At 45.0% G+C, this 16638-nt stretch overlaps 1 protein-coding gene across 1 annotated transcript; it reads left to right on the plus strand.

Moving 5' to 3' along the window:
* Nucleotides 1-1435: 1435 nt before the first annotated feature.
* LOC311119649 (leucine-rich repeat and fibronectin type-III domain-containing protein 5-like) lies at nucleotides 1436-5416 on the plus strand (the record flags this gene model as incomplete). The annotated part of the gene is made up of 3 exons (XM_084194321.1): nucleotides 1436-2326; nucleotides 2654-2828; nucleotides 5073-5416. The coding sequence occupies 3 exons, from the start codon at nucleotides 1436-1438 to the stop codon at nucleotides 5414-5416; spliced, it is 1410 nt and encodes a 469-aa protein (XP_084050447.1).
* Nucleotides 5417-16638: the final 11222 nt, after the last annotated feature.

A 16638-nucleotide genomic window follows, 5' to 3' on the forward strand; every position in this document is an offset into this window, starting at 1 on the left:
TCGACTTTACTTCGGACCTCTCTCACCAGCACCAGCCACCTGAGCAGTCAACACAGGACAGAGAGTCAACACATTTCTATGACTGTTACTCAGTCGTGCTAAAACGCCCTATAAAACAGGAGCATAAACCTGCTCTCTAAGAAAAGTGGGATTTTGATGTACTGTGGTGTTCATTGGAATGTCAGACCAGGGAGACAGTGTGTGCTCTGCTCTCTCTAAAATGATGTCACTATGTTCCCGTTTTTATTATCGGCTGCAGACTCCTAGGCGACTTCCTTTTTCCTTTAGTCGTTAGGCCGGGATGTGTTTTACTGCTGTCAGATGACAGGTGTTGTCACTATATTCCCACCAGGCCTCAGTCTCTGTTAACGTGGCAACAGAACGTTCCCCAATGGCAGTTTGTCACTCTTGTTCCGTCTACAGAATTCTTCATTCCCTGACACATTCAGAGAATTTTGAGACATTCTTCACATTCCTCAAACTGTTTTGACAGTTAAGGTTATTGTTTTACAGATTCTATATCAAAAGCTGCAGGTGGAAAAAGCTTTTGAAGGCGTACAGAGAGCTTCCAGGCTTTTATACTGACACATTATTCAAGACACAGAGATATAACCTCAGATATTACCAGGACCAAAGAAAAACCAATGATGATAAAACAGATATAACGTTCTGTATCTAAAGGTTAGGCTTTGAGTTGTACTACTGTTGAGAGCTCTTTAAGGGAGGAAGGTGCAACGTCCAACACCTAATCAAGAACCATGAGACGCATGGCATTCATGTTTACTGTACATGTAGCCAATAAGAATGCGTTATATAACCCATTATGAGCAGTATTTCATGTGTCGTTAGGCGAACTCCCTCTGCACTCCAGCCGCAGTATCCCCCACTACTCACTAGACTACCTGCAGAGCTGTTCTCCTTTCTTAGGTCTCAGGATTCAGAATAGAATACTTCACTGTCTCTGGCATTGTTTTTGTCTGGGTGAATGATTGTTTTGTTCTGTTTTGTCTGGACCCCAGGAAGAGTAGCTCTGGATAAAGTAACAGCTAATGGATATCCAAATACAATTCTGTCTCTCTCGTCTCTACTTCGTTGTTTTTGTGTGGGTGTGTATGATTGCTTTGTTTTGTGATTTGAGTTGACTCCAGGATCCAGAAAGAGTAGCTGTATCAAAATGAACAAATGCAATCTTTTCTCTCCAGTCTCTACTTCAGCGTACACAGCCATCCTATCAGGAGGGGAAAAAACTTAGATCAGTCTGGTGAAGCTTAATCCAACTGCATGTTATTAAAATCCTTTCTCTCTTGTCTCCTATTTAGGCGGAAATTACCTTAGATCAGTGTCTTGGGGTTATCTTTATCCAACTCCATGTAGGATATTACAATTCTTTCTCTCTCTTATCTGGCCAGGTGTGTTAGCCTGACTGGAAAGCCTGATGGAGACCCTGCTAGTTTACTTGATGGTCCTTGGCATGGCTGTAAAGGCCCACAAGGTCCAGTTGTGCCCAAAACGCTGCGTCTGCCAGATGCTCAACCCCAACCTGGCAACCCTCTGCGACAAGAAGGGCCTCCTCTTTGTCCCGCCAAACATCGACCGGCACACCGTCGAGATGCGTCTGGGCGACAACTTCGTCACGAGCATCAAACAGCGGGACTTTGCCAACATGACCAAGCTGCAGGACCTGACGTTGTCTCGGAACACCATCGGTTCCATCTCGCCTCACGCCTTTAAAGATCTGGAGAACCTCAGGGCCTTGCACTTGGACAGCAACCGTCTGACGAGGCTCACCAACGACACCTTCAGCGGGATGTCCAAACTTCACCATCTCATTCTTAACAACAACCAACTGATTCATATCCACATCGGGGCCTTTAATGATCTCACGGCTCTAGAGGAGTTAGATCTGTCCTACAACAACTTAGAAAGCACCCCCTGGGTGGCCATCCAGAGAATGACCAGCCTCCACACCCTGGGCTTGGACCACAACATGCTTAGCTACATCCCTGAGGGAACTTTCTCCGGCCTGCAGAAGCTCAAACGGCTTGACGTCACCTCCAACAAGCTCCAGAAGCTTCCGCCAGACCCCGTGTTTCAGCGGGCTGGGGTTCTGGCTACGTCAGGAAGCATGGGTCCGTCGTCATTTGCGTTGAGTTTTGGGGGGAACCCACTGAGGTGTAACTGTGAGCTACTGTGGCTGAGGAGGCTGAGGCGGGAGGATGATCTGGAGACGTGTGCGGCTCCGCAGCACCTGGCTGGGCGGTACTTCTGGACCGTGTCTGAAGAAGAGTTCCTCTGTGAGCCGCCTCTCATCACCAGACACTCCCAGGTAAGGCTGAGATGATAATAGGATCACAACACCTCATTTGTAAATAGTATTGCAATAACCCAGTGATAACAGTGTAATGATAACTGTTTTTATCATGCTATTTGACATTGACAAAAAGTAATTATGATGTACACACTTTTTTAACACGATAATTAATTAAATATTGATAATTATGTCATCCCTTTCCAGAATAAACGCATTTGTTGCAATAATTGTCTAACATCGATTATCATGCTATTGCTAACCACGATAACTGTTTTGATCATGATAATACAATAATTATCACGGTAACATCGTTTAACCCTACCACCATCTAACCCGCTCCAGGAGCTGCGAGCGTTGGAGGGTCAGAGGGTAGCTTTACGCTGTAAGGCCAGGGGCGACCCAGACCCCATCATCCACTGGATCGCCCCAGACGGCCGGCTCATGTCCAATTCCTCCCGGGCTGTGGTGCACAGTGACGGAACTCTGGACATCCTCATCAGCACTGTGAAGGACTCAGGTGGGTGTCATTGAAACGTCTGTTGTGTTAGACTACGTTGATTGTTTCTGTTAGTATGCTCTGGTTTTTCAGTAGGCCCTGAGGCCAGATTTTCAGACCATTTAATCCGAATCAAAACTCTGTTCTCCCATTGCATTTAGTTCACCCTTTGTTTTAAAGGAAACAGAAAAGCAAATAAATGCTGATAAAGTTGTCAATGTTAATAAAGTTTTCAAAATTGAAAAACAGTTGTCCATACGCCCATATGCCAATAATTCACAATACCGCCTTGCGATCTGGAGAGCGGCCTTTTGCATCACCCCAATGGTCCAAATGTGGAATCCGTACCCTTTCCGATATTATGGGCAGTAATGGTTTGAGAGCATTCCAAGATTTGAAAGTTATACACATTACCAGGCAAATCATTTTTTCTGTATTTACAGCAATGCTGGCCTATCGAGTCCCTTGGGAAACCCAACTACCGAATCATCCAATGATGGGATTTATAAATAAATTATCTGGGCTCTCGAAAAGGACTGATCTCTATAATATATAAACAACTTTTTGAATCTGAACAACCATTTAATTAACTGGAGCAGAATATGGAAAAATATGACCTTGGCATACTGTAATCCAAACCATAAACTTATACATTTTAAGTTTGTTTACAGATTGTATTTAACACCAAGGAAACCTTTTGATGGAATTGGCCCTAACTCCCAACTGTTCATTGTGTCCCCTAAATAAGGTAGGCACATTCCTCCATATGATGTGGGAGTGCCCTGCAGTTAAATGCTTCTGGGGTAAAGTTACAAAATTCATTTTGAATTGCATGAATGTAAATATTCAATGCTTTGCATCTATTATGTTACTTAACGATGATAGCTCCTTGAATCTCTCAATCAATCAGAGACGATTACTGCTGGCAGGCAGCACTGCCGCAAAAAAATATTTTGGCTCTTAGATGGCAATCACCTCACTCTCTCCCAATTCACAAGTGAATACAGTTACTATTAGAAGCTATAACATTAGCATTATCGACAGCGAGAATGAATGGTACTAGTCAAGGAACAATTGAGGCCTGGACAAATATACTTTACTCTGTAAAGAATAATCTTGGCTAAAGCCCAACACATACAAATAAACAATTATATATACTGTATATATATACAATACCAGTCAAAAGTTTGGACACACCTACTCATTCATGGGTTTTTCTATTTTTACTATTTTTTACATTGTAGAATAATAGTGAATATCAACACTATGAAATAACACATATGGAAAAAGTTTTAAACAAATCAAAATATACTTTATATTTGAGATTCTTCAAAGTAGCCACCCTTTGCCTTGATGACAGCCTTGCACACTCTTGGCATTCTCTCAACCAGCTTCATGAGAAAGTCACCTGGAATGCATTTCAATTAACAGGTGTGCCTTGTTAAAAGTTAATTTGTGGAATTTCTTTCCTTCTTAATGCGTTTGAGCCAATCAGTTGTGTTGTGAGAAGGTAGGGGGGGTATACAGAGGATAGCACTATTTGGTAAAAGACCAAGTCCATATTATGGAAAGAACAGCTCAAATAAGCAAAGAGAAACAACAGTCCATCATTACTTTTAGACATGAAGGTCAGTCAATACGGTTTCTTCAAGTGCAGTCGCAAAAACCATCAAGCGCTATGATGAAACTGGCTCTCATGAGGACCGCCACAGGAATGGAAGACCCAGAGTTACCTCTGCTGCAGAGGCTAAGTTCATTAGAGTCACCAGCCTCAGAAATTGCAGCCCAAATAAATGCTTCACAGAGTTCAAGTAACAGACACATCTCAACATCAACTGTTCAGAGGGGACTGTGTGAATCAGACCTTCATGGTCAAATTGCTGCAAACAAACCACAACTAAAGGACACCAATAATAAGAAGAGACTTGCTTGGGCCAAGAAACATGAGCAATGGCCATTAGACCGGTGGAAATGTGTCCTTAGTCCAAATCAGAGATTTTTGGTTTCTGGGAGTGGGGGTAGGGGTAGGGGGGTTGGATGGAGAATGTGGGGTTGGGGGAATGGGTGGGGTTGTTTTATTTTCCTGTTTACACTGAATTTATTATCACTTAAACACTGTATGTTTTTCTTACTGGGTTTATTTATTATTTTGAGTAGCAGCCTATAGGTACATGTTTTATAAACTTATAATTTGACATGAATAATGTACCTGTTTTTTTTGTCAAAAACTAAATATTTTGTAAAAGTTATCAATCGCTCAATCAGGCTCCTTCACCTGTGTTGCCTCCAACCCGGCCGGGGAGGCCCAACAAACTGTGGACCTGATGATCATCAAACTCCCACACATCACCAACGGTACTGTGGAGAAGGAACCGAACCCAGGTTCTTCTGATATCGCCACGGTAATGAGGACGGGTGGTGGTGGGGAAGGCGGAGGCATGGTGCCACTGGGAAACACGAAGACGAGCCAGGAGAAGAAGGTGGTGATCAGTGAGGCAACGTCTACCTCTGCCCTGGTCAGGTTCAACTTCCAGAGGAGTATACCGGGCATCCGAATGTTCCAGATCCAATACAACGGAACCTACGATGACTCTCTGGTTTACAGGTGAGCATTGGCTTATATAGGGACTGTTTTTTGATGATTGATATTGATGCCTCATTTCGACTCTCAGAACCGAATGAGAACTAACAAGAACTTGTTGAGGGGGGTTTATGTTGTTGAAAAATGTATATAAATGTCAAATGTGCAAATTCTCATTGTAATTAGTTTACTGACATTCTTATTCAGTGACTTACAAAGTAACCTAGGTACAGTGTGTTGCAGTACATATACAGTACAGGGTCATTCCAGCAATTAGGTGCCTTTTGAGTTGTGTAACTTGGTAAAAAAAAAGATGTTTTATTTCATCAAGTTTTTACATTCTGTCATGTTCAACTCAATACAAAACATGTTTTCCCATCTTAAATAAAATAAAATAAATACTATAGTAAGTGCCTATTAAGTGCCAAATAAAGTAACAGGGTTGATGACTTCATCTTAAATCCTCCATAAATCCCCTTGTGACAGGGGGAATGGAAGCTTGTTGTGTGCATCAGGGAGTGGCAATTGAATGCAAGCTTCACAAAAAATTGTTAAAACATTTTTTGCCTGTCTATCTACAGGGTTGAGGTGTTATGCTCGACCCGCTCCGTTTTCCACCACAAAACACCAGAACACCAGAAAATGGCCAAAAAGAGTAGAACCAACTCATCTGCTTTTACACTATGATTTGACTATTAGATGTTCAATGTTTATTTTAAAAATAATATTTAAAAAATAAGTTTCAACATATTAATAAAAGAGTTCAGTTCATGACCTTAAAATGAAGGACAGATTTATAGAATTTTCCATAAGGTTTATATTAAAGGGCACTTCATTTAATATAACAGGCTTTTAAAATTCTATATTTGTGCTTTCTTCCTAAAATATCAAAGGGAATCAAAAGGCACTCAGTTCGTGGAACGACCCTACACACAACATGTACAGCCATGATAATAAACTACATGACCAAAAGTATGTGACACCTGCTCATCGAACATCTCATTCCAAAATCATGGGCATTAATATGGAGTTGGTCCCCCCCTTTGCTGCTATAACAGCCTCCACTCTTCTGGGAAGGCTTTCCACTAGATTTTGGAACATTGCTGCGGGGACTTGCTTCCATTTAGCCACAATAGCATTAGTGAGGTCGGGCAGTGATGTTGGGCGATTAGGCCTGGCTCGCAGTCAACGTTCCAATTCATCCCAAAGGTGTTCGATGGGGTTGAGGTCAGGGCTCTGTGCAGGCCAGTCAAGTTCTTCCACACCGATCTCGAGAAACCATTTTTGTATGGACCTCGCTTTGTGCACGGGGGCATTGTCATGCTGAAACAGGAAAGGGCCTTCCCCAAACTGCTGCCACAAAGTTGGAAGCACAGAATCGTCTAGAATGTCATTGTATGCTGTAGCATTAAGATTTCCCTTCACTGGAACTAAGGGGCCTAGCCCGAACCATGAAAAACAGCCCCAGACCATTATTCCTCCTCCACCAAATTCGGGCAGGTAGCGTTCTCCTGGCACCCGCCAAACCCAGATTCGTCCATAAGACTGCCAGATGGTGAAGTGTGATTCATCACTCCAGAGAACACGTTTCCACTGCTCCAGAGTCCAATGGCGGCAAGCTTAACACCACTCCAGCCAATGCTTGGCATTGCGCATGGTGATCTTAGGCTTGTGTGCGGCTGCTCGGCCATGGAAACCCATTTCATGAAGCTCCTGACAAACAGTTATTGTGCTAACGTTGTTTCCAGAGGCAGTTTGGAACTCGGTAGTGAGTGTTGCAACCGAGGACAGACCATTTTTGCGCGCTATGTGCTTCAGCACTCAGCAGTCCCGTTCTGTGAGCTTGTGTGGCCTACCACTTCGCGGCTGAGCCGTTGTTGCTCCTAGACGTTTCCACTTCACAATAACAGCACTTACAGTTGACCGGGGCAGCTCTAGTAGGGCAGAAAGTTGACGAGCTGACTTGTTGGAAAGGTGGCATCCTGTGACGGTGCAACGTTGAAAGTCACTGAGCTCTTCAGTAAGGCCATTCGACTGCCTATATTTGTCTATGGAGATTGCATGGCGGTGTGCTCGATTTTATACACCTGTCAGCAACGGGTGTGGCTGAAATAACCAAATCCACTAATTTGAAGGGGTGTCCACATACTTTTGTATATATATTATACCTAATCAACAGAATCTAAACGAAATGTCAGCACTGAGCTGTAGGGAGAAGCCTAGATGAAAGAGAAAGCAGAATGTTACAAAAAGATTCCGAAGATCTTTCAGGCCCCTTCTGAAAAACGAGTCTACACAATGTTCTTTCATCTAGCAACCCTTTCATTCCATATTTGGAACTTATCTTCATGATACAATATGATGTGACCATTTAGCACACACTTTTATTCAAAGTGACTTACAGACAACAAATACTGTACATACAGTATATTTATTGTATGAGATCCATTTGGGAATAAAAAATACACAGCTCTGGTCTTTCAAGCACACAGCACCATGGTCCAACAACCGAGCCACTGGATCTATTGTGAATTTCTCTTCTGAGAGATGGGTGTGCATACAATCTTTCATCTTTTATGCATCCGACTTCTCAGTGGGTGTTTTTGTGTATCAGGGGGTTGGGTAAAAATAACTAATTTGGACAATAAAGTATTATTTTTCATCTTTCACCCCTTTGACTATACATTAGCAATTCAACTTTCTTTTTTTAACCATTGGAATCACTGTGACTCTGTTACTCGTCCACTCTAGACACTGCTGTTCATAACATTCTCTCATCTCTTACCACTTTTAGGCCATAGCCCTGTGCTATTTGTTATTGCAATATAATGTATAATTGGTCTACAATTGCTCTAGTATACTCTCACCTCTTTCATTTCACACCAACTATCTATCTCTCTGTATTTTCAGAATGATCCCTTCGAGCAGTAAGAGTCTCCTGGTGAACAACCTGGCGGCCGGTACACAGTACGATCTGTGTGTGCTGGCCATCTACGATGACCTGGTGACCTCCCTGACTGCCACACGAGTGGTGGGGTGCGTCCGCTTCACCACCGAGCCACAGTACCTCCGCTGCCACTTCATGCAGTCCCAGTTCCTGGGAGGGACCATCGTGGTCATCATCGGAGGGATCATCGTGGCGTCCGTCTTAGCCTTCATCATCTTCCTCATCGTGAGGTACCGAGTGTGTAACCAAGGTGATGAGGATAAGGTAGGAGTATTGAGTATTACTTTTTTCTTTGGGGCTACTGTCTCTGGATTATTTATATTGACAGATGTGATGATGAATGTTGAGGTCATTTTCCCCTGGGGATTAATAAAATCTCTCTCTATCTCTTTCATAAGGCTTTGGAGATGGGTGAGATCCCATCTCTGAGCAGTGATGGTCAGCTCCAGGGCTGCGGCGTCCCCAAGGCCATGTCCAAGTCTCTGTCCAAGCAAATTCTCCAGCCAGAGAAACCAGAGAAGGAGGACAAGGAGTCTCTGAGGGTGGCCCTTCCTCCTCGTGAGCCGGTCAAGCAGCAGAAACCCCCAGCCCTGACCACCACCACATCTACCAAGACCTCCATCCCCGACTGCACTGTCTCTACTTCCGCAGCCAGTCACCCCTGGCACCCTGCCTCCCCCGTCACCCTGAGGCAAAAACGGACCGGTATCACTGCCACCGGCGGTCCGAAACCCGGAGAAGCCCGCCGAGCCGAAGGCCAGACAGATGTGCAGTTAGAGAACACAAATCGGAATAACTCGTCAGAAGCTAAAATGGCTGCCGCCTTGGCCGTAGCGGTTCCCAACCTTTCCACAAAATGGACGCCGGTCGCTAGGCGGCCGCGCCCCCCTGGAGCCTCCTCCCGCCATTACATGACGGTACCAGCAGGGGGTGTGAGGGTGAACCGGCGGCACTCTCTGAACGTGGACTCGTACAAGGAGCGCTGCTACGTCAGCCTGGTACAGCAGCAGCAGCCAAAACCTGGCGGGAGTTTACGCTCCAAACGCAGTCTGTCCATGAGCGGAGAATTGCCCCCGTTGGAGAGTGCAATGGCAAACATATGCAGAGGCAGAGACAAGCTATCCCGATCCGAGTGGCTTCTCGAAAGCACTCTATGATCTGGATTTTACTGGATTTTACTGGCTTATAGGTTCTTTGTTTTACTGGATTGGATTTGTGGCCGGTCGTGGAGCATACAGTAACTTTATGCCTTGTTCAGAGAGTTACTGTGGTATTTTATCTGCGAGACCCACAATTCCTCTTGTATTTCTGAAGACAAGGCAGCCAAACAGGGTTTTAAAGGGCAAATGTTTCACATTTGTTTTTCTACCTAAAAAGCAAATATCCTCTCAAAGTCATCTTTATAGCGACTTCGGATATAACTTTGATGAAAGGCACAAAAAAATGCTTAAAGCAACTTCATGTACAAAAATGTTAAGTTGTGTAACATATAGGCTAACACGATACACCCGTAAGTGTTCATATGGTATTGAATGCAGTAATCTTGGAAGTCTAGCATAATTTAGAGAGAGGGTGAGAAAGGGATGGATGATCATACTTGTTATAACATTGCCTGTTACTTAAAGTGATTACAATAACTGTGTAGACAATGAATGGACATATTTCTTGTCATCAGTTTTACAGACAGTTGGTGACATGTCTTAATTAACTTGGCGGCGTTTGGAGGAATTGTGAATGTGCAGAACACCCCAGGCGGAGGTGTAGAACAGAATGTACCCAGGCTGTGTCTGAAATTGCACCATATTCCCTGTAGTGCACTACTTTATGACCATGGCTCTGGTCCAAAGTGGTGCACTATATAGAAGAGGGTGCAATTTGGGCCGCAGCCATCAGTCTAGTGACAGAGCTGGATCTTTTCATCAAGCCGCACCAGACACACAGCACAATGCAGCATTCATGGCAACCCGTCTGTGTCGATTGAGCCTAATACTGCCCTCCGGTTTGCATCAATAAATTTTTATCACGTAATTACACACAAAGACTCACGCTCATAGGATTCCTGTCACAACTGATATGACAGTCTAAACCAACACAGACAGGATGACAGGCGCAATTCCGATACGTCAGCAGGTGGATGGGGCTCGATAAAGGATTGGTGGTCCATTTTCATGTTTTTTACTATTATTAAGACATCATTTGTCATGTCAGGCCATGAACCATTGTAAATTGACTTGTTGGTAAAGAGAAAACGAAAGCTAAACGGTAGGCTGTATGAGAAGTCGGCTCTTGATTTTGCTGTTGTTTCTGTTTGATGTTTACCAGTATAAATAAACCAATGAGAAAAAGCAATCTAATGTAGTTTTAAACTGACAATACCTGTACAGTTATTGCTTGTGACATCCATTTGCCAGGTACCTACTGTAGCTTTCTTAAGTCCTATAACATGAAATGCAACACAGAGGACACGGCAGAAGTCATTTCCGTTTGAGCTCCATTTTCCAGGTACCATCTGACACTAGCCCTTCTGAAGTCTGACAACATAACATGCAGATGGATACCTAGGACGTCATGTTTACAGTAGGCCACATGTTGGTAGATAGATTCCATCCCAAACTACCTTCAATCTCGAGTCATGACTGACAAAACAAATGATATCTCTTTCTCCAGCCAGGATAATCATCACATCTGTAATGATTTTTAAGGTTCAGCATAATCTTAAAGCATTTTAATCCCCCCTCCTTCTCTCTGAGAGTAGAAAGAATGGTAGACCTCATCTCCTATGTTTGTACAAAGGCAACAGGAAGCAGATGATGAAAAGAGGTCATGCTAGTCACCTGGGACTCCCCCTTTCCCTCCTCCCCCACTCTCCCTCCACCCTCCTCCCTGCCCGCACATCTACACTCCTAGTCAGAGAGAGCCTCTACCCTGACACTCCTGCGATGCACTGAGGAAGATGCCAGGTAGGCACTGCAGAGAGAGAGACAGAGGGAGAGAGAGAGAGAGAGAGAGAGAGAGAGAGAGAGAGAGAGAGAGAGAGAGAGAGAGAGAGAGAGAGAGAGAGAGAGAGAGAGAGAGAGAGAGAGAGAGAGAGAGAGAGAGAGAGAGAGAGAAGGAATGTGGGAGAGAGGAGAGAAGGAAAATGGTAGAGGGAGAGAGAGAGAGGGATGATGGAGATAGAGAGAAGGTAGAATGAGAGAAAGAGGGATGGAGAAAGAAGGGCGCAGAGGGAAGAGGATAAAAGGGGGAAAAGAGGGATGTAGAGAATATGCAAGCTCACCATATGAGATGAGTCTCTCTCTCCCTCTCTCTGAGCTGTCACACACACACATACACACACACGCATGCACACACACACACAGTATCAATATATTGATATCTCAATATCATATCATTTTTGGGTAACAATTAAGTACCTTAATGTGACTGTTTTCAATTCAAATGGTAAAAAATAAACAAAAATAGCTTCTTAGCGAAGATACATTTCTCAAGAAAGACTGTCTGGGAGTGGTCTGAGTGGGGAGGCGGAAACTGAAAACTAGCTGTTATTGGCAGAGAGGTTTGGAACTCTTTCTCATTGGTCTATTGATTAATTTTGGTGATGTCACCAGGCAGGCTAAAACTCCATCCCACCAAAACAGGCTGAAATATCAGGCAGTCTTTTCAAACAGCTCTTACACTAAAAGGGCATTATCATCATTTTCACAATTTCCCAGTATTATTCCAACCTCATGGAGTGGAAATATATATAAAATACAGGAATTTCACGTTTTTGACTGCACTGGGTCTTTTATGCTAGCATGGACATGCACAAAGTGGGGGGGGGGCGGGAAAGGGCTCAAAACTAAATCAGTGAAATTGAGGCCAGAAATATTTGTAGCGTGGGATAAAAGAGGTGGAACTGCCTAAGTGGTAAAGTGGTAGGTTAACATTATCTAACATTACCTCTGGCTTTCCTTGACAGGCTAAAAGCCCAAAATGGCGGTAAACCTTCAACTCCTTTCTCTAATATAATGAGACTAGTGTTGGCCATGGTTATTGTCCAGGACCAGGCCAATGCAGGATTAGCTGCATGTGGTTTAAGAGAGAGAACCCTCTGCAGAGGTGAAAGACTCCAGCCTCGGTCGGTCGGTAGGCATCATGGCACCATGGGCCTCGCAGTCACAGAAATGAATCTGCAATCACAATAATGTTTCAGATCATGGAGAGTGGGGTCCATTTCACTTCAATCGTCTGATCAGTATTTGTATTTGCTGTTAGACAGCATGTGCTCTGAATCCGCGGTTTTGATGTCGGATTGATTTTTTCATGTGGTCTGACTGACTACATCACCAAATTAAAGCTGCACCTTGAGAAAAAGATACACCCCATTACCTTCGCTCTGAAACTCTCTGGTAAAATATAGTAGAGTATTAAACAGTAGGCTTGTTAAGATGTGCTGCACATATGTCAGACATGAATTAATTAATGTCATCCAAACAGCCCGGGCTGGAGCGACCTGGCCTTCTATTTATTATTTCTCTCTCATTATGCATGATTAAAATGTGTAGTGGAGGAGCCGGGCCCGGACATAATAGCTGTGTTTCTGGGGAGAGAGAGAATGAGAGAGAGAGAGAAGGAGAAGAGGGAAAAGAGAAAGAGAGAGGAGGAAAGGGAAAGAGAAATGGGTGAAGAGAGAGGAAGAGGTGAAGAAGAGGGATGGTTTGAGAAAGAGAGAGAAAGAGGGAGAGGGGGAGGTAAAGAAAGAGAGGGAGAGGCCAGAAAGAGAAAAACAGAGAAAGTGAGAAGGAGAGAAAAGAGCATCTGTGTATGTCAGCCATGCAGCCTACAGCTTCTCAGCATTCACCACACCTCTGCAGGAGTGAGGTGGGGGGTGAGAAGGGGTGAGGAGGGGGGTGGAAATCACAGGAGGCTGCTGAGGGGAACGGCTCATAATAATGGAAGAAACGGAGCAAATGGAATGGCATCAAACACCTGGAAACCTTGTGTTTAATGTATTTGATACCATTCCACCAATTCCGCTCCAGTCATTACCACAAGCCTGTTCTCCCCAATTAAGTTCCCATCAACGTCCTGTGGTGGAAATGGACCAATGCCGAGCGAAGTGTGCCCCGCGGCCAAATACAGTACCACACATTTCCCATCACACGCTGCGGGGTTCTGCCCGAATTCTAACCCCCCTTCTGCCCTGCTGCTTCCCCCTCCAACTCCTGCCATCCTTCCACCTCCTCCCTCCGGTCCTCCTCCCTTGTTAACCTCCACCTGCCCCTGCTCCCTCCTCCTGCCCCCTCTCCTCCCCTCCATCCTGCCCTGCTCCACTACAGGGCTCTTCTTCCTCACTGAACACCGCCCTGCCATCAAATCCTGACCTGCAATGGCCCTTAGACCCAACCGCTGTCCCGCTGAAAGATTCAGATGCCAATCATGTCACTGGGCCTGCCAGTCTGTCAGAGTCTGTCAAACAGCCAATCACCTCTCAGTAGGGGTCTGAACAGCCAATCATAGATCACTGGGCTTTAGCAAACTGTCAGAGCCAGAGGCAGGCTGGCCAATTACTTCTCAGTGGGGGAACTGATCCGCCAATCATTTCTCACACGTTCATCATACCTGTTACATTAACTACCTGCTGTTACAGGTGATGGCATTGGCGTGCTCTTTATCCCCGCTGTATATGTGTTTCTCAGAATTGGTTCACAACCGTTAATGTTCAGAAATAAATCTACCGGAACAATTATCTTTTGCTAATTGTAATTGGGGACAGGGAGAGTGGCTATCACACCAGGCCACTAATGGCACCAATATGTGTCCAATTGCATCGTTTAAAGCGATCTTTGAGTCTGTTTCAGTGTTAAGGGGCTTTTACAATTACAGTGAGAGAGAAGCTGATAGAGATGTCCAACTGTTGATGACAGTGGTGCTAAAACAGTTGGTAACATCGTCATTACATTGATGGGTAAACACTTGGCACCCCTTCATAGAGTAGGTTAAATCACCATTATCTCAGTGCAACAGGCACTAAAGCCTGCCAGACATATGTGAAACATTGAAGAAGAGGAAGAGTGGTTTATTGTAGAGATTGTCTTTTAGCTTCTTAAAGCTGGAATCCTTAATGGTGAAACAGCACGTCCGTTTGAGAAATTACAACAACAACGAAGTTACTACAAACGAGGAACACAGTTTTTCCATTGCACGTGCGATAAAAGAGCACAATATGCAGGCTACTTTTTATACGTAAAAAATTCAATTGTTTATTTTTTCAGGGGAACACATTGAGACCAGGGTCTCAATTACAATGGTGCCCTGAGGACAACAATACAACAAATTCAAAATCATCAATAAAAATAAAATCAACTACAAATTACAGAATCAACACTACAGCTTCAACCACCACAAATTCAATCCAAACAGTTGCAATTCTCATTAAATTCATTTAACATTAAAGTCCTAAACTGCCCTAGAGGCACCAGCGAGTCAAGATGTAGGGAGTTTTATAGTTTTTACATTTACATTGACATAATTTAGCAGACGCTCTTATCCAGAGCGACTTACAAATTGGTGCATTCAACTTATGATAGCAAGTGGGACAACCACTTTTCTCTTCTTTTTTGATGGGGGGTGGGGAAGGGGGGGTAGAAGGATTACTTTATACTATTCCAGGTATTCCTTAAAGAGGTAGGGTTTCAAGTGTCTCCGGAAGGTGGTCAGTGACTCCGCTGTCCTGGCGTCGTGGGGGAGCTTGTTCCACCATTGGGGTGCCAGAGCAGCAAATAGCTTTGACTGGGCTGAGCGGGAACTGTGCTTCTGTAGAGGTAGGGGACCCAGCAGGCCAGAGGTGGAAGAATGTAGTGCCCTCGTTTGGGTGTAGGGTCTGATCAGAGCCTGAAGGTAAGGAGGTGCCGTTCCCCTCACAGCTCCGTAGGCAAGCACCATGGTCTTGTAGTAGATGCGAGCCTTAAATGGAAGCCAGTGGAGTGTGCGGAGGAGCGGGGTGACGTGAGAGAACTTGGGAAGGTCGAACACCAGACGGGCTGCGGCATTCTGGATAAGTTGTAGGGGTTTAATGGCACAGGCAGGGAGCCCAGCCAACAGCGAGTTGCAGTAATCCAGACGGGAGATGACAAGTGCCTGGATTAGGACCTGTGCCGCTTTCTGAGTAAGGTAGGGTCGTACTCTACGAATGTTGTAGAGCATGAACCTGCAGGATCGGGTCACCGCTTTGATGTTAGCAGAGAACGACAGGGTGTTGTCCAGGGTCACGCCAAGGCTCTTTGCATTCTGGGAGGAGGACACAATGGAGTTGTCAACCGTGATGGCGAGATCATGGAGTGGGCAGTCCTTCCCGAGGTTCAGCTTGAGGTGGTGATCCGACATCCACACTGATATGTCTGCCAGACATGCAGAGATGCGATTCGCCACCTGGTTATCAGAAGGGGGAAAGGAGAAAATGAATTGTGTGTCGTCTGCGTAGCAATGATAGGAGAGACCATGTGAGGATATGACAGAGCCAAGTGACTTGGTGTATAGAGAGAATAGGAGAGGGCCTAGCACTGAGCCCTGGGGGACACCAGTGGTGAGAGCACGTGGTGCGGAGACAGATTATCGCCACGCCACCTGGTAGGAGCGACCTGTCAGGTAGGACGCAATCCAAGAGTGAGCAGCGCCGGAGATGCCCAACTCGGAGAGGGTGGAGAGGAGGACCTGATGGTTCACAGTATCAAAGGCAGCGAATAGGTCTGAAGGATAAGAGCAGAGGAGAGATAGTTAGCTTTAGCAGTGCGGAGAGCCTCCGTTACACAGAGAAGAGCAGTCTCAGTTGAATGATCAGTCTTGAAACCTGACTGGTTTGGATCAAGAAGGACATTCTGAGAGAAATAGCAGGAGAGTTGGCTAGAGACGGCACACTCAAGAGTTTTGGAGAGAAAAGAAAGAAGGGATACTGGTCTGTCGGAGGGATCGAGTGTAGATTTTTGAGGAGGGGTGCAACTCTCGCTCTCTTGAAGACAGAAGGGACATGGCCAGCGGTCAAGGATGAGTTGATGTCCGAGGTGAGGTAAGGGAGAAGATCTCCGGAAATGGTCTGGAGAAGAGAGGAGGGGATAGGCTCAAGCGGGCAGGTTGTTGGGCGGCCGGCCGTCACAAGTCGCAAGATTTCATCTGGAGAGAGAGGGGAGAAAGAAGTCAAAGCATAGGGTAGGGCAGTGTGAGCAGGACCAGTGGTGTCATTTGACTTAATAAATGAGGATCGGATGTCGTCAACCTTCTTTTCAAAATGGTTGACGAAGTCATCCACAGAGAGGGAGGGGGGA

The sequence above is a fragment of the Coregonus lavaretus genome (genome assembly GCF_964263955.1).
Source record: "Coregonus lavaretus genome assembly, contig: HAP1_SCAFFOLD_2479, whole genome shotgun sequence".
Lineage (NCBI taxonomy): Eukaryota > Metazoa > Chordata > Actinopteri > Salmoniformes > Salmonidae > Coregonus > Coregonus lavaretus.